The sequence below is a fragment of the Anolis carolinensis genome, chromosome 4 (assembly GCF_035594765.1).
Source record: "Anolis carolinensis isolate JA03-04 chromosome 4, rAnoCar3.1.pri, whole genome shotgun sequence".
Classification (NCBI taxonomy): Eukaryota; Metazoa; Chordata; class Lepidosauria; order Squamata; family Dactyloidae; genus Anolis; species Anolis carolinensis.
In genome coordinates this window covers 39,338,542-39,364,086 of record NC_085844.1, presented here as the reverse complement: position 1 = coordinate 39,364,086, position 25,545 = coordinate 39,338,542, and the positions used below count along the sequence as shown (strand labels likewise).

At 39.3% G+C, this 25,545-nt stretch overlaps 2 protein-coding genes and 1 long non-coding RNA gene across 3 annotated transcripts; 2 read left to right on the top strand and 1 right to left on the bottom strand.

The window, feature by feature from the left end:
- Positions 1-1,523: 1,523 nt before the first annotated feature.
- haus3 (HAUS augmin like complex subunit 3) lies at positions 1,524-11,991 on the top strand. The gene is made up of 5 exons (XM_003219616.4): positions 1,524-1,688; positions 3,980-4,988; positions 6,937-7,376; positions 9,152-9,377; positions 10,855-11,991. Exons 2-5 carry the CDS (start codon positions 4,071-4,073, stop codon positions 11,077-11,079), a joined length of 1,809 nt encoding a protein of 602 aa, XP_003219664.2. The 5' UTR covers positions 1,524-1,688; positions 3,980-4,070; the 3' UTR covers positions 11,080-11,991.
- Positions 11,992-17,867: 5,876 nt separating this feature from the next.
- Positions 17,868-21,288, top strand: tmem70 (transmembrane protein 70). The gene is made up of 3 exons (XM_003219617.4): positions 17,868-18,138; positions 19,865-19,976; positions 20,683-21,288. Exons 1-3 carry the CDS (start codon positions 17,980-17,982, stop codon positions 21,129-21,131), a joined length of 720 nt encoding a protein of 239 aa, XP_003219665.1. The 5' UTR covers positions 17,868-17,979; the 3' UTR covers positions 21,132-21,288.
- On the bottom strand, positions 21,167-25,528 carry LOC134298606 (uncharacterized). The gene is made up of 2 exons (XR_010005704.1): positions 23,581-25,528; positions 21,167-22,717 (listed from the first exon to the last, which is right to left on the bottom strand). It is a non-coding gene; the product is annotated as an uncharacterized LOC134298606 (long non-coding RNA).
- Positions 25,529-25,545: the final 17 nt, after the last annotated feature.

Below are 25,545 nucleotides of genomic sequence, written 5' to 3'. Positions count from 1 at the left end.
TTTATATACTAGTCAAAATTGCTGATCGGATTAGGGATGCTATATAAAAAGGCTTTAAAAATAACACAAGGCTGGGATGCTGTGAGTTTTCCGGGCTGTATAGCCATGATTCAGAAGCATATTCTCCTGATGTTTCAACCATCTCTATGGCAAGCATCCTCAGATGTTGTGAGATTTGTTGGAAACTAGGCAACTAGGGTTTATATATCTGTGGAATGTTCAGGGTGGGAAAAGGAACTCTGGGTTGTTGTATGTTTTCCGGGCTGTATGGCCATGTTCCAGAAGTATTCTCTCCTGACATTTCGCCCACATCTATGGCAGGCATCCTCAGAGGTTGTGAGGTATGGAGAAACTCAGCAAGGAAGGTTTATATATATCTGTGGAAAGTCCAGGGTGAGAGAAGACTGCAGACTAACTCAACCAGAGAAATCAGCCATAGCAGAGCACTTGATGAACCAACCTGGACACAGTATATTATTTGAGAACACAGAAATGCTCGATCACTCCAACAACTATCATGTCAGACTACACAGAGAAGCCATTGAAATCCACAAGCATGTGGATAACTTCAACAGAAAGGAGGAAACCACGAATATGAACAAAATCTGGCTGCCAGTATTAAAAAACTCAAAAATCAGAACAGTAAATAAGAAGCAACACTCTGAAAACAGAGGAGTCCCATACATGAATCAACCAGGGGCAGCTAAGGACTCTGAACAAAGGATGCCACCAGGCAGGAAGAAGCCAGGAGATGAAACTATTCAGTGCTAATTAAGGTGATTAACTACAACATTCACACTGGCCTCCAACTGACAAGAGTTCTTCTCTCACCCTGGACTTTTCACAGATATATATAGACCTTCCTTGCTTAGTTTCTCCATAGCACACAATCTCTGAGGATGCCTGCCATAGATGTGGGCGAAACATCAGGAGAGAATACTTCTGGAACATGGCCATACAGCCCGGAAAACATAAAACAACCCTGTGATCCCGGCCATGAAAGCCTTTGACAACAAAAATAACTCTTCTCTTGTCCAGTTTCCAACAGACCTCACAACCTCTGAGGATGCTTGCCACAGATGTGGGCGAAATGTCAGGAGAGAATGCTAATGGAACATGTCAGGAGAGAATGCTTCTGATTGAGGCCATGAAAGCCTTAAACAACAACTGTTTGAGGCAAGTGTGAATGTTGAAATTGATCACCTTGATTAGCACTGCATAGCCTTGCAACTTCAAAGCTTGGTTGCTTCCTGCCTGGGGGAATTATTTGTTAGGAGGTGATTAGCTGGCCCTGATTGTTTCTTGTCTGGAATTCCCCTGTTTTCTGAGGGTTGTTCTTTATTTACTGTCCTGATTTTAGCCTTTGATAACACATTAACGCAAGACCGATGATTACTTTATAATCCCAACAGCTCTACGCTAGGCTTCCACAGCTACAGTATGTGTTCCTTAGGAAAACCGTCCCCGGAACTAGAAAACCAAAGTCCTTGTTACTCACTCGGCTTCGTTACTCGGAGGGACAGAGCCTCCTCTCGCGAAACTCTCAGAACTCTCAGGCTGCCGCGAGAAGATGGAGGTTTGAATCCTTCCTGCCCGGCGTCCGTTGTTTTTGGGGTTTTTCGAAGCGCTGTCTTTGTGGCCTAAAGGAAGCCCAAGGCATTGGGTTTCCATCCACGTTCAACTCCGAAGTAAGTCTAGCAACACTCGGTAGGACTTACTCTCAAGTAAAGAGGAGGCGAGTCACCAGCCGAGTGTAATGTGCTTCAGTAGACATTGATGGAAAAGAGTATGATTGGAACCACTGCTATAGCTCTAAACCAGGCCCGGGCAAACTTGGGCCCTCCAAGTGTTTTGGACTGTTTTTTTAAAATTATTATTTTCAAAATTATTGTAAATAGTGCTACACAAAATTATACAAACATTCAAAACATTTTCCATTGGTAACACATGTTTACATTGTTCCCCCTCATTCTCCCTCCCCTCCTGGAGAACAGTTTACAAATTTTGCTGTATTTATTATGATTGTTCAATCATGGGGATAATGTTGCTTAATTTCTTATATTTATCTTTCCTTGTTATTCTGTAAATTAAGCCTTTCCCCATAGAGCTGTCATCAGAATACTTCTTTATGTTTTAAAAGCTTATGGCACTTTATCACTGTTACTCATTTTCATGATACAGCACTTTATGAAACCTGTCCCCACTGGTTTGCTTTTAATTACTCTGATTTTATCTGCTTGGATTTTAATGTATTGTCCATTATTTTATTTTGTGTATCGTTGAAATGTTTTTTGTCAAATATGTTGTGTCATTGTTTCGGGCTTGTCCCCGTTGTGAGCCGCCCCGAGTCCCTTCGGGGAGATGGGGCAGGATATAAAAATAAAGTTTATTATTATTATTATTTATTTCCATTTTGCCTCCCATGAATTTCTGATTTGGCCCATTCAGTAGTAACTTTTCCTTTCACTAATGTAGTCTTGGAGGAGGTAGTTCACTAAATATTTATACCATGTTTTTATGTCCCATTTCTTTTGGTCCTTCCAGCCTAAAGTGGCTGAGGCTTTAATTGCACCTAACATGTAATTTATTAATCGCTCCCATTCTTTAGATTCCCCCTTCGCCTTCAATTTTCTGGAGGAAAAATTCTCTCCTGTTCCAATCTATTTTTATCCCTAATAACTCCACCATTTCCTTCTTTATTATTTTATGGAACTTTTGTATGTTTTTTTTTCACAATCCCACCACATGTGGGTGTATGTTCTGGTTTTCCCGCAGTTGTGCCAACATTGTTTTGGGGAGGTTCTGGTTATATGAGCTAATTACACAGGAATTCTATACCATTTTGTCTGTATTTTGCATTGCATTTCCTTTATCTTTAAATGTTTTATTTTATTAATTGAATTTATCCAGTTTTATATTTCTCTCTCACTGCAACTTAGTTCCTCCTTCCAGATTTCTGTCAAGGTATTTTTTTATATATATTGTATAGTTTTCCCGTGATTATTTTGTAAATGTATCCCATGATTCCTTTCTCTTTCTCTACTTTCCATTTTATTATTTTATCAATAATTTTATCCAAATTTCCTTGGATTTCCTTAAGCAGCTGAGGGGGAAAGGAAAGGGCCTGAGGCTGAGGCTGTTAGGAATGGTGGAAGTTGAAGTCCAATACATCTGGAAGGCCTAAGTTTGCCCATGCTTGGTATAGATGCACCCTAGGATTGCAGCCTAAATCTAGTTGGGATGGCTGATGATTCTTTAAAGTGGGAAAGCAATTAATTCTAATTTCTTCAGCATTAAAAAAAACTTTATTAGTCTGGTATATGAACCTGGTTCATGGAGATTGTTGATTGTTCTTCTTAAGCAATTGGTAATTGTTGTTATTGTTATTGCTAAAGTACAGTACTACAGTGGTTCTCCATGGATAACAAAATCCGTGGATCCTAAAGTCCTGCTGTATACAATGATGTAACAAAACTGCATTTCCTATATATTTATTTCATTTATTTATTTGCCATACTTGTATCCCGCCTTTCTCGGCTCCAAGCAGCCTTACAAAGGGCAACAGTTCAATGCCACATGTATACATACATCAATGAATAAACAAAAACATTAAAACCAACCAATTAAAACATAACATTAAAACAAAAATTAAAATCACATAATCCAGGTCATATTCCAGGGCCAGCCTGGGTTGTCATTAAATTAATTTAGTCTATTATTGCACTGCTCCCATTATTGACCAAAATCCTGATCCCAAAGCCATGTTTTTAGTTTTTTTTCCCTGAAGGCTGAGATCAGTGTATGCTTTTTGGAGTCTGTTTTTGAATATTTTCAAGCCATGGATGGTTGAACCTGTGGACGCAGAGGACCCACTGTACTTATTATCATTATGCAAAATTCTAAGTATGCAACCCCACTAATTAGTAATCTAATTGGTTTGTGTTCTCTTTGTTTTTTTTTGTTTTTTTTTTTTTTGCAGAACTATGCGCAAAACCATACGTCACAGTACTTTTGTTTGTGGCAGATACTTTTGAAGCTTACTAGCAGACTGTCAGTTTACATCTGACGTCATGGATTGTGGACATCAATTTGTTGAAACTCTAAAGAGGATAGGATATCCCAAAGTGAATTCTCTTAATGGTGAAGACTTTGATTGGTTATTTGAAACTTTGGAAGATAAGTCATTTCTGGAGTGGTTTTGTACAACTGTTAATGAGCATCATGTGGTATCGGAGGAAGAACTGCAGTCCTTTGCTATTCTCAAGTCATCAAAGCCAATATTAGAAGAAGAGGCTCTAGATGAAGCTCTCAAGACGTGCAAATCTGTGGAATTAAACACCAATAAATGTGAGGAGGAAGACGAGGAAACAAACCTTAAAGTCTTGGAGGATGAATTTCTGAGTCTTCAAAAGATTAAACAGCTAAAGATTAACCGTCGCAACAAGCTTCAAACAGTGGCTTCAAGCAATAGTCTGATGTCTCTGAAACTTAAAGGGACAGAAGAAGAAATGCCTAAAAATATGAAAAAGGACCAGGGGGCTTTCATTGCCCTAAATGCAAAGATAAATAATAAATTGCAGTCTGTTTCTGAAGGAGTGGCGAAACTGTCTTCTTTCCTTACAGCTACACCCGGACAACAGGAACTAGTCGCTCATTCTGTATTGCTAGCTCAACATGATTTGGATAAATACTTTCATCAGGAGGAAGAGAGCACCACATCTCTTACTCTCTATACAAAAAAGCAGTTTTTCCATGGCATAGCTGAGTTGGTTGAAAGTTCTAATGAAGAACATTTCCAGCTTCTAGACATAAGGAATTCCTCCACTTGTGAGGAGAGTAGTGATGTATTGGAGGAAAGAACAGAGCTGACCAGGCTGCAGATGGCATATATTTGTGCTGAGCATCAACTGATTCAACAGAAGGCTAAAAATCTAAGCTTGAAAGCAGGGCTTCAGTGGGCAAAAGAAAATATTTCTTCTTTAAAGAGGGTAAGTTTTATTGTTGTATTTATTGCACCACATGAAGCCGTGGTGAAAATAATGGTTAAATTTGAACTTAAAACTATTTCTGGTATCCTTATTCAGTTGATTTACTAGGTAAAATTCTCTGTTACCTCCCACACACTCATCCCAAAGCCAGCTACCGTTCTGTATGCTCTTGCACTCTGACATGCTTGACTTTAAGCACATTTGGGACACGGAAAGAGCAGGTTCTGGAAATGCAATGTAAGCTCGTGGTCAAGCAGATCACCTAAGGCAGTGGTTCTCAATCTTGGGTTCCCAGATGTTTTTTTCCTTAAACTCCTAGAAATCCTAACAGCTGGTAAACTGGCTGGGATTTCTGGGAGTTGTAGGCCAAAAACATCTGGGGACCCCAGGTTGGGAACCACTGACCTAAGGGCTATTGCTTGGGCTCCCGAGGAGCTTGTTGTTAGGTCAATACTGCCGGTGGTACCTTTTGTTTTATTCAGTTTGTTACTGAATTTAACATCCCCTTCAGTCTGATAAAGGCAACTTAATCTGAGAACTGTTTCATCTTTTCCAGAGGTCAGAGAGGTTTGGTAGTTTCTATTCTTGTCTTATTTTTGACCTCATATTGCTTTGGAGGTCTATTAACCATCCCAGTGATGTTGCCAGACAAGCTCTTTGCCTCTCAGCTCTAGTCTATTTACTTGCAGGCAAAAGAAATACCAGTTCAGCTTAATACTATTTTGTGTTCTTGGCCTCTTTCTTTTCCTCTCTTACTTTATCACAATCTTTTTACAAGATAATTGTATCATATGTAATGATTTAACTCTTTTAATACTGTATAGTTTTTAAACAAGTCTGTGATACTAGTTCTTTTTACTTTGATTTGTTATAAAATGCCTCGGTGACATCTGTGGAGAGGGATTATAAAAATGTAGAGCAGTAGAATCCATGAGATATGTTTCCGAACTTAATGTGGAGCTTAGTAGCTAATAGCAAACCCTATTGAAATGAATAGCTTCTGCTAAAAGTTACCATGGAGTCTCCCTGGAGGACTTTGAATATTTTTAGAGAGTTGTCTTCTCTAAGAATATTCAAAGTCCTCCAGGGTAATGTTTGTCATAGCTTCCAATAGACTCATATAATAGAATCATTTGGAGTGCCTATGGAGGACAAATACCACATGTATGGGTGTCATTCTGCAATTGGCATCTGAAACTGAGAGGATCAAGAATGTAAAAATCTGGCACAAATTATTTTTATAGTAGTATAATAAGAAGTGATGAGCTGGCAGGGAAAAACCAAAAACAAAAAGAAGCCAATCAACCCTGACCCTGTAACCTGGACTGGGAAACCCTTTTTTACATCAAGGATCACATTTTCTTAGAGCTGTTTTGGTACCTGCTGAGAACAGATCAGATATGCATTTTGCCTACACATAATTTTCTCTCTTGAGATCATCACTACTCTATGCACGTTCTCCCTTTCTTAAAACAGAAACAGTGGATTTGGTACAATGTGAGAGAACTGGAGTGATACGGAAAATCTTAAGATTAGTACATTGCTTTCTAATCCTCGTTTTTGTCTTGCTACCCCACGTACTTTCCACTTTCTCACATGTGCACACTCCAATTTTTACATTATCATTTAGCCAAAAAAGGTGAGCATTAGATTTGAGTAAATATGATATTTAAAATATTGTGTACAAAATGACCTTTAGGCTATGTGTATAGGAGTATATGAGTATATTGTACATTTAGGCTTGAGTGCCATCTCCAAGATATTTCTTTATGTATATGTTGTATATACAAATACATGCATTCCAAATCCCCCCTCCCCAAATCTGAAATCTAAAATATTTTGGTAGCTAGTATTTTTAATAAGTATATGTATTTCAATATATAGGGGAAATGAGCATGAACTGACCTGGATTGTATAGCTTACAAGAATCTTTGTATTTGTTCTGCAGATTATTGGAAAAGAAAAAGTTGAACCTAGAATTTCTAGGCTGAACAATGAAATTTCAAAAATTAAAAAACACTTGTCTCAGATAAACAGTGAAAAGTTGCCTTTGCTGATAAAGGAGGATGCAGAGTTATTGAATATGCCCGTGGTTAGAGGTGATTTTGATCTACAGATTGCTCGACAGGAATACTATATATCAAGACAAGATCAAATATGTCACCAGCTGATGAAACAGAAATCATCATTTGAATTTCTTCAACTGGCTTATGAAATTGAATTGAGAAAACTTAGGGATTATAGCCGTCTGCTTGAAAATATGGTTCATGATCTGAAACGGAGCAGTGATACTTTGGCCCAGACGCTAGACACAATGTCTGAACCATCTATATCCCATCATAAAATCCTAAGGAGTACTATTGATTTGAGGGATAATGCGACACAAAGGTAAGCATCTTACTGTGGCTAGAAGTCAGTTGGTGAACTCTAATGACTTGTCACACAAGTATTTGCACTGTTCATGGATCTTAGGGAGAATGAGAAGACTGCTGGCTCTAAGGATCCTATTTTTCAGCACATAGAAAGGAGGAAGTAACCTTGGAGTGTAGCTACTTAGGAAGGAGTGACATGGAGAATCATTTGTGCTACAGAACAGGCAGCCATCAAAACCATTCCTATTAGAGTACTTAGATTTCCACCCCACCCCTGGAAGCCAACATTAGAAAAATAATCAGCACTGTCTTCCTACAGTGCTAACTTCATCTTCGTTGTTTGTTTCTGTGTTCATTCCTGCCACTAATGTGGCTATGCAGGTTAAGTGATGCCCCTCAGTCCTGGTGATTCCATTTACCAGACATGAACGATCAATGCACTGTATACAATCTTATAGGGTCACCTTAAATCGGTCAACTTAACCGGTTAACAACAACAAATTGTTTTTACTTCCACCTCAGGTGACAGGAAAGCTCAGGCTGCCACTGTTTTTCTATCTATTCTCACTAGGAGAAAAATGAGATCTAAATGCATCCATAAATTCCATTCAAGTTAATGGCACTTCCTTCCAAATAATTGCTCTGACACAAGGAAGCATTATGGGCTTATGCAATTCTGTTCAGCTGGTATTTTGAATTGCATAAAAGTTAAATGTGATCTCCACACACTAAGCAGTTGAGAACTTGATAAGTATGTCAAGCCAGAATGATTCAATTTAAGATGATGGTCAATTTAAGAAATGCTGCCTGAAACGTCCATTGAAAGTGTTGTTAGTTGTTAACTGCCAGATTCTGATTGGTCCTTCCCCAGAGGTTGCATTTGAGGACTAATTTTTCTATGGAGAACTATGTCAGCTGTCTTTATCACTTGCCCTTTTCTTTCTGAAACAAAGCAAATTTTGAAGCAGGAGGGTCAAAAACACCAGAAAAAGTGGAAGCACCAATGTGAATTATTAGGATGGCAGTTGGACTTACCATGAGAAGACATGCCTCTGTGGAAAATATTCTGGTACTCGACAAGGTATAAGGCAGTAGAAAAAGAAAAAGATTGCATTACAAGTGAAACATTTCGTCAAGGATTCCTTGTGTGTGAGTTTGCAAAACCTGAGCAGGGCTGTGGATAACTGGGAGATTTGAAGGTCTCTCATTCACAGGGTCGCCATAAGTCAAAGTCAACTTGATGGCAGTTAACAACAAATTGTTTCTACTCTGACCTTAGTTAACTAGGAAAGATCAGTCTGTGACTCTTTAGCAAAAGATCTGTCAAACATAGAAAATAATACGAATATACATGTACACTTTTAGCTGCCAGGTGACGCAGTGGGTTAAACCCTTGTGCTGGCTGAACTGTGCTGACCTAAAGGTTGGGTTGCTGACCTGAAAGTTGCCATTTCGAATCCACAAGACTGGGTGAGCTTCTGTCTGTCAAGTCTAGCATGCAGGAACATGAGAGAAGCTCCCCAGCTAACACATCCTGGTGTCCCCTGGGCAATGTCTCTGCAGACAGCCAATTCTCTCACACCAGAAGCAACCAGAAGCAATATGCAGTATGTTCTCAAGTCGCTTCTGACACGATTTTTTTTAAAAAGGTGCCAGGATTCAGCTACTGTCATGCCACTTTTCTGCAAGCAGGTTTTATTGTAATTTTTGTGTTGTATTTTCATGCTGCTTTTCGAAGATTAATTGTATTTCAGTCAATCTCATTTTTACCATGCACTCATGTTTTTAAAGGTTATATCAACTTCTTGAAGGGAAGAATCCAAAACAGTTGTTCAGAACACATGAAGGTCTTGAGCAGATGTCTGAAGAGCTACATCTAGATAAAGTGTCACTACTTGATCGTTTAACAGTAACTAATGAAGATCAAATGTTACTTCTGTCAAAGATGGATGAGGGTGTAATTGCCCTTCGTGATTCTTTGTACCACAGTGGAGAAAGCATCTGTCTGAGTAATCAGGTGAGCAACTTTGGATCAGTTGTGGCAATGTTTTTAAGTTTTTGTAATAATGACATTTGAACATGAGATGTCAGTCTTTTTTATGCTAACTGTGCACCCGCAAAAAGCCCCATTGAACTCCATTACACTACCATATAGTTAATTGTTCTACAGGAAAGCTATTCTGCCCATATGCCTTCTTTGAATGCTGCATTAGCTGCATGCCCTCTAGAATCTAGCAGGCCTCCATCCAGGAGTCTTAACCCAAGACTCAACCATCTGCTTCATTTTCCATCAAATGGGCAGGTTTGTCTCCTCCCATTTCTTCCTCCTCTGTACTTCTACACCACTTTCTCTCTTTTTTGTTTTAATTTTTAAAAATTCACAATTGTGGAAGTTTTTTTCTCCTGTGTGATGAAAGCAACAATATTTAAAGTTCAAAAAAGAAAATACCACAGATCTTAGTGGGAAAAGTAGCCAGTTTCATAGCAGGTACATATGTTTAGGAAACAAAAATAAAATACATATTCCATCTAACCACCCACACCACCTTCTTCTCTGAGCAGTAAACTCTGAAGCATGCGTGAGAAACAGGGAACTTTCAATAAGTCAAAATGAGATCTTTGACATTATGCAGTTACAGCAATAAATAAAATAATAATTTATGGATCTTTTATGTATTTGAAGAATTGAGGGGCATTAGCAGACCATCCACATGAATACACATATTGAAACATCACAAAATAGAATGCAAACAACAAATACACCCATTTTTAAGTATGTATGAGCAGGAAGACGAGTGAAATTGATTCCTGCCCGTCTTTCAAATCCGCCTGTTTCTACATGCTGTAGAGATGGAGTCCCTTGGGTAACCCACGGAACAGGTTATGTGTTGTTTGATGGCCGGGTTGTGGCGCAGGCTGGAAAGCAAGCCAGCTACAACAAATCACTCTGACCAAGAGGTCATGAGTTCGAGGCCAGCCGTGTCTGCGTCTTGTCTCTGTCTCTGTTCTATGTTATGGTATTGAATGTTTGCCTTTATGTGTGCAATGTGATCCGCCCTGAGTCACCTTTGGGGTGAGAAGGGCGGAATATAAATGCTATAAATAAATAAATGGGATCTGTGAAATTCCATCTGTTAAATGTGTAGAAACAGAGGAAAACCTTTGGTGAGGTTCTTGGTAGAAGACAGAAGCAGCAGCAGATAATGCATTATCTGCTACCAGAAGTGTTCTTAACTATTAGATAACTCAGCAGAGCCAAAGTGGTTTATGGCAACCACAAAAAATAGCTTGGCTACTCAGCCAAGCAAAACTCTGTCCATCGAGCATAAATGTACTCTTCCTGACAATTTAAAATCAAATGTATATAGAAGCAAATTTTTAAAAATGGTCAGCAAGTGAGGAAGATTGCAAATATGCAAGTTTATATGGTGTTGATTTGCTAGAATCATGTAATATATAAATGTGTTAAGCTCATTGTGTTTCATCACTTTTAGGAACTGAATGAACAATTTCAGCGATTGGAATTCCAGCTAAACAAATTAAATCAGCTTATTATGGATCTTCTTGCTGACATAAAGGTTAAGAAGAAGCTTTTGGAAAATAATAAGCTACAGCAGGTGGAAAGAAAACTCTATGTGTACTTTTTCAAAGATGAAGCATATTTGAAGAATGTTGTTGAAAAACTGAAACAACAAATTACACCACCATCTGTGTCTTGAAGAAAAAACTTTGAACTGATAGGATTTTATACAAATGATTAAACTTTTGTATTGAACGTTGAAATGTAGTAAATAACCAGGAAGCATTGCTTCTGTAACATCAGGTAGTCACATAGGGCGAGCAAAGAACCATGGATTCTGCTAAGCACTTAATTTGAAAAGTTCCCACAAAGTTTATTTGGGACAGAATAACCTTTGGGAAATGTCATCATATAATAAACAGGAAAAGTATTTTTGTAGCTGATATACACAGACTTTCTACATGGCTATCTGTGTTCATTGTACAGTTTTAGAGAACGTATGTTGTCAGGTTTCAGTTCACTTTACTGAAAGAACAACTCAAAATTGTTGCATTGGCCATCCCTTTCCCTCCAGCCGAGAACTAACAGTTGCATCATTACAGCTTTATGTTATGATAAAATATACCACAGGATTATTTCCAGTATGCTTTTGGGTCTAATGCTGGTCCAGATTTCAGTCAAGCATCATCTGCTTAGCATTTAACTCTGCTGATACACAGTGCTATGCTTTTTTACAGTCTTTCTCTCTCGGTGTTGTTATGGTGTGTTGAAATGCCCATCACAACTTGAGCATAGATTAGGAAAAGCTGTTCCACAGACTGTGTGATAGAGAAATATAGAAATCCTGTATTTCCTTATTTAATAAGGGCCCAGGCTGTGGCACAGGCTGGAGAGCAAGCCAGCTGCAACCAGCTGCAATGAATCACTCTGACCAGGAGGTCATGAGTTCGAGGAGCCTATGTTTGTCTTGTCTTTGTTCTATGTTAAAAAGGCATTGAATGTTTGCCTATATGTGTAATGTGATCCGCCCTGAGTCCCCTTCGGGGTGAGAAGGGCGGAATATAAATGCTGTAAATAAATAAATAAATAAGTCTTAAAGAATTCAACTTGATTCTAATACTCATGTGTAGTCTTTAAGTAAAAATGTATTTTCCAGAATTTTTGGAATTTTAGTATTATTTCATAATCTTGCACAATTTCTTACATCTGTCTTGTCAGTTTGTTATATATACATAATTGAGATGATCAGCATGTTGTGTTGAATATATTTAATAGAATCATAAAATCATAGAGTTTTGGAAGAGACCTCATGGGCCATCCAGTCCAACCCCCTGCAAGAAGCAGGAAATTGCATTCAAGGCACCCCCAACAGATGGCCATCCAGCCTCTGCTTAAAACCCTCCAAAAAAGGAGCCTTCGCCACAGTTTGGGGGAGAGAGTTCCACTGTCGAACAGCTCTCACAGTGAGGAAGTTCTTCCTGGTGTTCAGGTGGAATCTCCTTTCCTGTAGTTTGAAGCCATTGTTCCGTGTCCTAGTCTGCAGGGCAGCAGAAAACAAACTTGCTCCTCCTCCCTATAACATCCCCTCACATATTTGTACATGGCTATGATGTCTCCTCTCAGCCTTCTCTTCTACAGGCTAAACATGCCCAGCTCTTTAAGCCGCTCCTCATAAGGCTTGTTCTCCAGACCCTTGATCATTTTAGTTGCCCTCCTCTGGACACATTCCAGCTTGTCAACATCTCCCTTCAACTGTGGTGCCCAAAATTGGACACAGCATTCCAAGTGTGGTCTGACTAAGGCGGAATAGAGGGGTAGCATGACTTCCCTGGATCTAGAAACTATACTCTTATTGATGCAGTCCCATTTGCTTTTTTAGCTGCCGCATCACATTGTTGGCTCATGTTTAACTTATTGTCCACGAGGACTCCAAGGTCTCTTTCACATGTACTGCTGTCGAGCCACGAATCCCACATTCTGTATCTTTGCATTCAATTTTTTCTGCCAAAGTGAAGTATCTTGCACTTGTCCCTGTTGAACTTCATTTTGTTAGTTTCGGCCCATCTCTCTAGTCTGTTAAGATCGTTTTGAATTCTGCTCCTGTCTTCTGGAGTATTAAATATCCATCCCAGTTCGATGTCATCTGCAAACTTGATGATCATGCCTTCTAACCCTTAGTCATTAATAAAGATGTTGAACAGAACCAGGCCCAGGATGGAACCCTGCGGCACTCCACTCATGACTTCTTTCCAAGATGAAGACGACGCATTGGTGAGCACCCTTTGGGTTTGTTCGCTTAGCCAATTACAGATCCACCTAACCGTAGTTTTGCCTAGCCCACATTTTACTAGTTTGTTTGCCAGAAGGTCGTGGGGGACTTTGTCAAAGGCCTTACTGAAATCCAGGTAGGCTACATCCACGGCGTTCCCTGTATCGACCCAGCTGGTAACTACCGAAAAAAGAGATCAGATTAGTCTGGCATGACTTGTTTTTGGTAAATCTGTGTTGACAATTAGTGATGACCACATTTGTTTCTAAGTGTTAGCAGACCATTTCCTTAATGATCTTTTCCAGAATCTTGCCTGGTAATTGTTTGGGTCGTTCTTTTTTCCCTTCTTGAAGATAGGGACCACATTCACCCTCCTCCAATTTGCTGGGACTTCTCCCGTTCTCCAAGAGCTCTCAAAGATGATTGCTAGTGGTTCCGAAATAACTTCAGCTAGTTCCTTCAATACTCTTGGATGTAGTTGATCTGGCCCTGGGGACTTGAATTCATTTATTGCGGCCAGGTGTTCCTGGACAACTTGTTTCCCTATTTGGGGTTGAATTTCCCCTAATCCTTCATCCATTCCATGTAGCTGAGGTTGAAGACGGCTTTTTGTGAGAAGACCGAGGCAAAGAAGGCATTAAGTAGTTCTGCCTTTTCCCTGTTCCCTGTCACCATCACGCCATCTTCTCGCAGAGGCCCTATCGCCTCCTTGTTCTTCCTTTTTCTACCAACATAAGCAAAATAGCCTTTTTTTGTTGATTTTAATGTCCCTGGCAAGCCTGAGCTCATTTTGCGCTTTAGCCTTGCGAACGTTTTTCCTACAGAAGGTGGTGTCAGAACCCTGGCTGCTGGGCACCAATAACCTTACACGGAGGCCAGTCTCTATCTAATATCTTTATTAAAGAAATGTATAAAAGCAATAAAAACAAGTGAAGAATATAGTTCAGAAACAGACCTTTCAAAAGAGGTCAAATATAGTCCAAAAATGTATTGTCCAATAAATGATATTAGAGTTCAAAGTTTTAATCCACTTGACCGAAACACACACTCTTGCCAAGCAATAGTGTGGGGAAATGTCAGAGTCTTAGAAGTCCCATGAAGCTTGACAGCAAGGCTGGAAATAAACTTGATTCTTGACTAGGTCCGTGACTGGAAACAAGGCAAAACATGAAGCGTGGAACAGGGTCCGTGGTTAAACTGCAAGGCAAGGCAAGGCTCGAAAACTTGATCCGGGAAGCAAGGAACTGGGGTTACGAACTCCACACATGATCTCTCTCCTGAAGCTGATCAATTGACTCCGCAAAGAATCTCTCGCGCCAAACCCCTATATTGGGTCTCGTTTTCCCGCCAACAATCTCTTTCCCTAGAGAACGAGAAGCGAAACCCACTCTGTCCAGATGCATTACTCCTTAGAATTTCCCAAGGGAAGCAGACCTAATCAGCCAGTTGTTTGGCAGCGATTCTTAGACTTCTCCGATTAGCTTCTCTAACTTCTCTGTCTCTAGAATAAGATTCCTTCCTGGGAAACGGAGGGGAGTACTGCCCAAGGCCTGGTTTAATGAATTCTTGAGGGCAAACATCAACATCCGGCAGGTGAAGGGACTCCGGCTCTTGTTGAACTGGCGAAAACCCCATGTTTTCATCTTCATCTGCCACGATAGTACCAGGAACAGGACTACAAGGCCTATGAGGCATCACAGGTGGCTATTTGGTTGAATTCTTTGGTGATTTCTCCCCATTTCCACTTCTTGTGCATGCCTCTTTTGAGTCTTAGCCCGATTAGAAGTTCTTTGGACATCCATTCTGGCTTCGCATTTGTCTTATTTTTTTTTCTTTGTTGGCACTGTTTGCATTTGCGCCTTGAGTATTTAACTTTTGAAAATCTCCCATTCATCCTTAACTCCCTTGTCTTTTAATGTTGGCGTCCATGGAATACCACTCAGTATTTCCTTCATTTTTTAGAAGTCCACTCTCTTAAAGTCCAGAATGTTTGTTTGACTTGTCTTAGTTTCAGCCTTACTTTGTTTGGCGAACTGCAGGAGCACATGGTCGCTTGCCCCTAAGGATCCGACCACTTCAACTGCATTGATCAGGTCTTCCACATTTGCTAAGATGAGATCAAGAGTAGCTGATCCCCTTGTTGCCTCTTCTACCTTCTGGACCATAAAATTGTCTGCAAGGCAAGTGAGGAATTTGTTGGACTTTTGGTGTGTTTTATCTGGAGAAATAGTTTTACAATTGTATAATTTTAAATTAATACTTCATAATATGCACACATATTACATTGTCCACCTTTGGCAGGACCTGCTGTTTTTAATTGTTTTACTAGTAACATGCCATGCACATTATTTGTGCTATATAAATAAATAATAAGAGTGCAGTGTGCTTATGTACAATGAAGAACTGCAGCCTTTTCTCTTCAATATAATAGATCGTGAGTGACATTAAGGCTGAACTCCAGAATGTATAAGGGAGTTTCACATACGTGTTGGAAATGTGACCAACAAGAAGGGACATTTTATCATATATGGTGGGCATATGAAAACTCAAAAAAAGTGCTGGGTTTAAATACTTCTGATTCAGAGGATTTTGGAGATTAGCATACACCTAAAACCAGAACCGTTTCTTTTCAGAGATATGGCTGAACAACCGGAAAGACGTCATAGAAGAATATTTCAGTATATAATCATGGCAGCTACATGCTCTGATCTGGAAAAAAATCAAGTCTCACCTATGTTAAAATTGAATGAACTGGCTAAAGTGAATAAATTCTGAATCCATTAGAGAAAAATCTAGGACATTTTTTATAACTTTTTTTTTTAGATTTAAGGAATTACGAGGGTTGAATGAAAAGTAATGCCTCCACCTTCGTAACTCCTCAACAGATGGCACTACTGATATGCGGTAGGTACTGGCTTGTGCAGAAGACTCCACAGGCATCTAGCCGGGGGGGAGGGGCTTGAGGGGCTTCATCCACACACCCATCCCCCGAAATTCTCAGGATGGTCCGCGAGAAGGCCTTATATTTATTATTTAAACTGTTATTTTTATTCATATCATGATCTGATCACCATGCTCAATATATCCCATATGCATGGGGGTATTGGGATAACAATACGAAAGGTTTGCTAGGGTATCCCCCCTCACCCAGACTCAGCCCCCCCCCCCGAATCAAAATCTCAGCCCCCCGAATCAAAATCCTGGCCACGGGCCTGGCAGGAAGCCTTAGCATTGAACGGCTGTGCTGTTAAAGTGTGAAGTATGGAACCCTGCACAGACAGTCGGTCAATGCGACTTAAGCAACGTGCAGTCATTGAATTCTTGACAGCAGAAGGTGTCACCCCAAAAGAGATTAATCAGACAATCCATCTGTTCCCGATAATGAAAGATCTGCGGGGACATCATTATGCTTCTGATGAAGACGTTGAGAAAACTGAGACGCTGGTTGCGGAAACAGTGTCGTCTTCTTCCGTGACAGCTTCAAAAAACTTCTTCATTGTTGGCAGAAATGCATCCAATTGTCTGGTGATTATGTGCAGGCCTGTAGCAAGGGGTTCAACCCCCCTCCCTGAATTTTTTCAGGTTATAAAAAAACCCTGGTTTACTCATGAATTTTAACTAGTTCACCAAATCCCCATGCTAAGTCTATGAGACGTAAAACATTAAGAGTCCCTCCAGGCACTATCTCAAGCAGATATTGACAGGTTTGTAGCGGGGGGTGGGTGGGGGTGGTAGGGGTTCAACCCTCCCCAAAATTTTCAAAACCCCTCCCGAATTTTTTTTCCTGGCTACGGCCCTGATTATGTGGAAAAGCGAACAGTGGTAGTTAAAGAGCACATTCTAAGGATTATTTCTGAGATTGATTTATTAAAATATTCCCATCCAAACCCAAGTATCGAAAGTGGAGGCATTACTTTTCATTCAACCCTTGTGGTTATCAAAAGTATGGTGTTTGTAGACAGTTGGACAGAATGCTATGTTTATTTATTTATTTATTTACATCATTTTTACCCCGCCTTTCTCCCGGGGGGGATGGGGGGGACTCAAGGCGGCTTACAATAAATAGGCGCAAGCTGGATAGTAAGCCAGCTGCAACAAATCACTCTGACCAAGAGGTCATGAGTTCGAGGCCAGCCCGTGCCTGCGTCTTGTCTCTGTTCTATGTTATGGCATTGAATGTTTGCCTTTATGTGTGCAATGTGATCCGCCCTGAGTCCCCTTCGGGGTGAGAAGGGCGGAATATAAATGCTGTAAATAAATAAACAAACAAACAAACAGTGTACAAAACAGGGTTGTTGTATGTCTTTCGGGCTGTGTGGCCATGTTTTGTGTACAAAACAATTCATATAAAAGCAGATACCATTACAAAATAAAATCACATTATATAATATTTTAAACATATCCAAGATTAAAATCCATGTTGATTATCCCACTTACCATAAATGTTTTTCTCCCCAGGGTTTATTATTTTTTTCACATTTTGGAACAATACATATCTGTAATTGCAGATTACATAAATTATGTTACCTAACATCCAAAAACAAACCATGCCCTTTTCAAATAACCCGGGCACGCCGGGTCCCCAAGCTAGTAGTGTAGCACTAATTCTTAAACGCCAGTCCTGCAGGAGTTTTGGACTTCGACTCCCAGAAGCTTCAGCAGTTTCGGACAATAGCAAGGGCTTCTGGGAGATGAAGTCCAAAGCGCTGGGTGGGCCAGAGCTTGAAAGCTCCTCCTGCTGATGTGGAAGGGAAGGGAAGTGAGCTTGAGAAGGCGGCGGCGAGTCCTTCCTGCTTCTTGGCCGGAGCTCAGTCTGCGAGTGAACCGGAGATGCCTCTCCTGGCCGCGCTGGGCTGCCGGGCCTCGCCGGGCTTGAAGCCGTGGCTGCGCGGCTCTCGGCGCCTTTTCCTGGCAGCCAGGGAGAGGAGCAGCCCGTCCCTTCGCAGCCTGCCTGGGACCTTGATCGCGGCGACGAAGAAGGAGGAGCAGGTGCTGCCCAGGGAGAAGGAAGGAAGGAAGGCTGTCTCTGGGCGCATCTGCACTGTAGAATCCATGCGGTTTGGCACCGCCATGGCTCAATGCTGTGGGATCATGGGAGTTGTAGTTTTAAAAGCTCTGTAACCTTCTCTGCCAAAGAGTTCTGGTGCATCAACAAACCACAACTCCCTGGGTTTCATAGCACTCAGCCATGGCAGTTAAAGTCTTTATATTTATATCCTGCTTTAGCTTCATAAGGTAAAGGTTTCCCCTGACGTTAAGTCCAGTCATGTCTGACTCTGGGGGTTGCTGCTCATCTCCATTTCTAAGCCGAAGAGCCAGGGTTGTCCATAGACACCCCCAAGGTCATGTGGCCGGCATGACTGCATGGAGCACCGTTACCTTCCCGCCGGAGCGGTACCTATTGATCTACTCACATTGGCCTGTTTTCGAATTGCTAGGTTGGCAGAAACTGGAGCTAACAGCGGGCGCTCACTCTGCTCCTGGGACCATTCGGTCTGCAAGTTCAGCAACTCAGCGCTTTAACACACTTCGCTACTGGGGCTCCATACAGAGACTCAAAAGCGGCTCACAATAAAAAAAATTACAACTTAAAATACAGTAGAGTCTCACTTATCCAAGCTAAACGGGCCGGCAGAAGCTTGGATAAGCGAATAGCTTGGATTATAAGGACTGATCAAGGAAAAGCCTATTAAACATCAAATTAGGTTATGATTTTACAAATTAAGCACCAAAACTTCATGTTATACAACAAATTTGACAGAAAAAGTAGTTCAATATGCAGTAATGTTATGTTGTAATTACTGTATTTACGAATTTAGCACCAAAATATCACGATATATTGGAAACATTGACTAAAAAAATGGCTTGGATAATCCAGAGGCTTGGATAAGTGAGGCTTGGATAAGTGAGACTCTACTGTATACAAATATACAATAATAAAACAGTATATCATTATATATTATCAGTAGTAATTATATTTAATATATTAGTATTCCTATATTAAATATTATATATTATTATAGTGTATTATTAGTAGTATATTGTATTACATTATATTATTATCAATAGTATATGTGTATGTAATATATTATTAGCACAGCACAATATTACTATTATATATTACTATATTGTACTATAACAGTGTACTGCAATATTATTAGTAATATTACATGCAATATATAATATACAATTATTATATTATCAATATTATATGTATATATAATAGATTATTAGCATAGCACAATATTAGTATCATATATTACTATGTTGTACTATACCACTATAAGGGGGTTGGTGCTCATCTCCATTTCTAAGCCGAAGAGCCAGCATTGTCCGTAGACACCTCTAAGGTCATGTGGCCGGCATCAAACCAGTGATTCTGGCCATAAAAAGCCTTTGACAACACAAATAATAATAATATTTTAGTAGATTTCTTTAGGCCGAAGTATACTAAGACCTCACGCCCTATTGGATTTTACACTTATATTTTGCAAAATGTATTTTAAGGGACATGTGCTCTGATTGTATATTTTTAAAAGTCATGGATTTTATTTCAAAGGTCATTGTGTTAAAGTGTTCACTTGGCCTGAGATTCTGTTCAGAGCTCAAAAAAAAAACAAAACAGTATATGCACGGTTTGTGTTTGTATAAGCAATAAACAATGATTATACAGAATGCTGTCACTTACTTGCCCTGTGCTGTTCTCACCTTAAAGATTCCCTTTTGCCATGTGAAGGCGCTTTGTTGCTTCAGCACATCATCTCGGCATGAAAATCCTGAATATGGAAGATTAATTTATAGCGGAAATTTAGCAAGAGCCGTGTTAGGTAAGTATAGTGATAAGTAAAGATCTTTAAAACGTATAAAAGGAGGTAGTGTTGAAACAAGCAGACAATCTGAGAGTACATCTGTTTGAATAAATTTAAATATCTGCTCCATTATGGTGGGAAAAGACACCACTCATCACTGTGATCACAAACTTAACCAATTGCGCTTTTTCTGATGAGGAGAGGCCTCGCATAATCCTATAAATCAAGTGCTTCATCCATTCTCCGATACATTTCCTCACAGACTTTGAAGACAATGATTATAAGCAATGGCAGGAGGATGAAAAGATACTGTGAAATTGCATTTGAAAAGCAAAACAATTAGTGAGAAATGTGTTACTCGGGTGATTGCAATGAATAATGTTTTCTAATTACTTTTTTAATTGTATGTTATGTTCTTATCAATCTTGAGATTTTCTGTAAAGGCAATGCAACATGGATAATGTAATGAATAGTTTGGGTGGGGCTAGTGAGTCAATACAACAAAATATTTCCAATGTTTTCCAAAGTTGGTTTCCTTTCCCTTAATCTACAGTGGGTTTTTTTTTCCAAATGATAATTTGGCCTTTCAACAGTCTGAAGGATTGTGGACTGGCCCTCAGCTTAAAAAGTTTAAGGACCCCTGTGCTAGATGTACGACAACAGTATATATTATGTTGAAACCTATTTTCTGCCTCTTAAGTTGTTGCTTCTCTTTGTTTTTCAGGGGTGAAGTTCTTCTCTTATTCAACCAGCATGTTTAGCGGCTGCATGATGCCCATCCTCCTCCTCAAAACCGGTGTGGGTCTTGACAGCCTTCCTTTGCAAATTGCCTTTTACAGTGTAGTAGGATTCTTTACGTTCATAACGCCTGTTACTCTGCATTTTATTACCAAAGGCTACGTAATCCGACTGTACCATAAGGCTGAAACAGACACCTACACAGCCATTACATATAATGCTATTCTGGCTGAAAAGAAAACTGTGTTCCATCAAAAGGATGTGAAGATTCCAAACATCAGCAAGATGTTCACAACATTTTATGCTAAAACAAAATCAATGCTTGTTAACCCGTTGCTTTTTCAATATCCCCAAGATTATAGCCATCTTATGGGCTATGATAAACCCTTCACATTTGACTTGGAAGAGGCAAAAAATTCAATTGAAGACAAATAAGATTGTAAATTTTCAGAAGTTTGTATTTTTATGTGTTTGTATATGTTCAGACTGTTCAATTTTTTTTCACACCTTCTAAGTTTTCAAAAAATCTCATTGCATTTTTCCAGCATTTGTAAATAGTTTACAAATTAAAATAAACATTAAATTTACTCAATCTTTTTTTTTCAGAGGAGTAGTCGGTTGCACCAAAAACCATAAAGATGAAAAACAATATTATGGCATAAGCTTTTTAATGTATTCAATATTTTTTGTACAAAGGGATCTTTCAATGTTCATTTGCGTGTTCATGACAATGTGTATGAATTCTACATTCATGTAGTAGTATTTTTAAAAGTACATTAAGTGTATTTTGAAATAATTTCTAGTCCCTATTAGAATTCCAACATACACAGGTTTCGTATTACAGTTAACACTGATGTTGGAGCTAGAGTTAGCAGTAGTGTCTATTGCACTTTACTTCTATGTGTCTATTGTACATTACTTCGTGAACCCACTAAGAATTTCAGTATCTCTTAGCAACCATCCTCCTGATTGTAGACCATGACAGAATGCAGCAGATTTATTGGAACAGTTTATTGATCCATTTTTTTTGTTTTTGTGTTGTCGAAGGCTTTCATGGCCGGGATCACAGGGTTGTTGTATGTCTTTCGGGCTGTGTGGCCATGTTCCAGAAGCATTCTCTCCTGACGTTTCGCCCACATCTATGGCAGGCATCCTCAGAGGTTGCCTGCCATAGATGTGGGCGAAACGTCAGGAGAGAATGCTTCTGGAACATGGCCACACAGCCCGAAAGACATACAACAACCCTTTTTTGTTTTTGTTTGTAGGGAAATAATTTGTACCTGTGTATAAACATTTGTCTTGAGTTCTCAAAATTGTTGAATGCCTTCATTTTATGTCTGATGATATATAAATTCTGCAAAAACACGACTCCCAGGAAGTAAAATGCAGTACATGATAATTACAACAGCTGTTTGGATAATTCTGGAGTTGTGATTGATCATCATCATCATCATCATCATCATCATCATAGGCAACCCCTTGTGGCCCAGGATAATTGTTTTCCAAAGGTAGATTATTGGCAGTGGGTCTGTAAGTGACTGTAAAACACGATTTTGGCCTGTTACAATGAGGACATACATTTTCAAGTGGAAGGTGATCATGACAAGGGTTTACACGATTCATTTAAGCGTGTTTGAACTTTCTGTTCTCAGTATTTGTTTGTAGGCTTCAAACATTAGAGGGCAGGCAAAGGCACTTCAGGATAAATTCCTCTTCCAATTACACACATCTCCCTTGTCTCCTTAAACTGCCTTTGCTTTTGGCATCTGTTTATGCCTTCTCTCCAAGAACTTTGCCAACCAAAGTTGTTTTGTTACAGCAATATCTTCTGTGCATATTCTTGAAACACACACGCACACACATATTCACACCTCCCTCGCACATAAACACACCCAAAGCTTTCAGGTCCAGTTGCATGGAGAGCTTGCTTCTACCTCTTCCTGAGAAGCTCCATGTGTGGTAGAACAGAGCTCTTACGTGCCATCTCTGAAATTATGACGTGAATAGCAGATGTCAGGAAGCTGGGAATAGCAAAAGAACCATTTGAAATTCAGATTTCCAGATCAACCAACGCTCAGCTCAATATAGGTTTGGGAGATTTGCTACCAAACAGATCTGTTTAGTATTAGAGTGTTTATTGCCTGTTTTGACTAATGAAAGAAATATATAGATATTCCACACACTGCAGTGCAAAGACCTAAATGGCACCTGTTGCTTACATTTAATGAGTGGTGTTCTGAATGGCTGGTATTACAACTGCCCCTAGATTTCCTTACCATTGACTACACTTACTAGGGTTGGTAGGATTTGCAATCCAACAACATTTGGAGGGTTGCACAGTTCTCACCTCTGCTTTTAATACACTTAAGATGTTGTGGAGTCTTAAGATACTTGAGGTCTCAGCCGGAGGACAATACACATGGATTATTATTTTAGCAATGTTCATGTACCTCTAAACGATAACTTTATCAAGCCATTTACATTTTTTTTGCTATAGTTGGATGAATGTGCATGGAGGCCAAGCATTTCCTGTAACTGACATAAGTGGACTTTAGTCCACATCACAGATTTAAACTTTTGCTGCTCTGGACATAATGACATTATGAAAGTGCACATATGAGGTCATATTGTCTGTTCAGAAGTGATCGTCTTTTTGATAATACTATGATGGATAAAACAAATGAATACTTTGTGATTCTAAAAACGAAGTTAAATTATCTTGTTAATAAAATCTGGGATGTGATAGTGGAACCCAAAGGATTTGTTAAGAGGGAACTAGCAGTTTGAAACACCTTATTTCTTCCATTGTACGGAGCCCCCAGTGGCACAGTGGATTAAATCTTTGTGTCGACAAGACTGCTGACTTGAAGGTTGGGTTGCTGACCTGAAGGTTGCTGGTTTGAATCTGGGAAGAGCACAGATGAGCTTTTTCTGTCAACTCCAGCTCCCCATACGAGGACATGAGAGAAGCCTCCCACAAGGATGGTAAAAACATCAATCATCTGGATGTCCCCTGGGCAACGTCCTTGCAGACAGCCAATTCTCTCACAACAGAAGCGACTTGCAGTTTCTGAAGTTTCTGGCATGGGGAAAAAATCAGTGATTGTAAGACATACCCTTATTTCAGTTGTACCACCACCACCAACAAAAATACATAAGAGATACCTGCGAATCTAAGATCCACCCTATTTTTAGAGATATTTATATTATATAGGGAAAAAAGTGTGCCTTATAATTGAAGAAATATAGCACATGCTATCTGGTACTCTTACTTTTTTTGCCATAGAATGAGTGAGCTTCATAGTTCCACAATACTTGTTAATTAAATAAACATGTGTTGTTTATTTTAGAACAAAATGCAGAATAAATTATCGTTTTTCACAAAGATCCCAAAGATGTTTGTTTGAATGCATATCTATCTATCTATCTATCTATCTATCTATCTATCTATCTATCTATCTATCTGTCTATCTATCTCATTGATAAGTGATCTGGAGCTAGGACTGAGGTAGATAAATATGCTGATAACACCAATGTACAGAGATCTTATAGAGAATAAAAATGGATTATGTAGAATTACAAAAGGCATCTTTTAAAATCCCTTTTAAAGTCGTCTCACTTATCAGCAATTGCTACATCTCATGGTATTGAATTGTAGTTTTAACTACACAATGTATTAAGTACTTCTCTTTATCTGCCACCATTCAGTTTTACTGCATAAACCTGAAATCCAATATTATGAAGGAGAAGAGTACCCAACTGCCTTTTTTACACTGTACATACTTCTATACAGTATATCCCATTTTGTCTCCTCAGTAGGCCATTAACTATTTTCTAAGCCAAACATCCAAATGAAGATAAAAATTAAGAGACACTAAATCAAACTAAAATGCTATCTAGCCCAGCATTTTGTACACAAGGTGCTTTGCCAGCATGGTGTAGTGATTTGAGTCTTGGGTGAGATCTGGCTTTGAATTCTCATTCCGGCACAGAAACCTACTGGGTGATCTTGGGCAGGTCACACTGCTCTAGCATTTCTCTCTGTATAAAAGAGCTTATTTCTATAGATGCCACTAGAGGGACCCGTTGCCTGACTTACAGCATCAATGGAGCCTAAAAAAAGTTTCAACCATGTTTATAACATTCAAGATAAAGCGAATGAACTCAAGAATTTGTGCCTGCTTTGTTTTTGCCAGTGTGACATTAATCATATGTTTCAATGTTCTTTGCCCCATGAAGCATTGCAATAATGAGTAGCACTGATAACCATTGTATTGTGTGGCCCCTGCAAGTCATAGTTGCAAGAGGAAATGTGTGCTCAGGGATTTTATTTCAAGACCAAGGTTTTAAAAAGAAATATCATAGTACTTTTCACTGATATGACTGAAGACATTTCATAATTTTCACAGTGAGAATATTTTCCTGCAGCAATTTTTTAAAATATAAATCTCTTCAGGGAAAATATAAATGTTTCTATATAGTTATGAGCACTAGAGATACAATGGCCCTTGTTCACTGTGTCTTATCAGCCACATATTTCTTACTGGCAGTTTTTCCTGCTCAGTAAATTTGCATGTTTTGGGTGCAATCTTTCACTTCCTTCATTGCTTTCCACCTGAAATGTTAATAGCTTTTCCTATTACAATTTATTTGTGGAAAACCACAAATGTAGCTTTACACACATTAAATTAAATTTCCCATAGGTGATATGCAACATCTTTCTGAAAAAGAAAATGAATCAAGGGGAGGAAATGTTTTCATGTAGATATTTATATCCTATATTAGTTTTAGACTAAATGTTCTTCCCCAATTGAAGAAATCACATGTCTGAGGATGACTAAGGGTGACT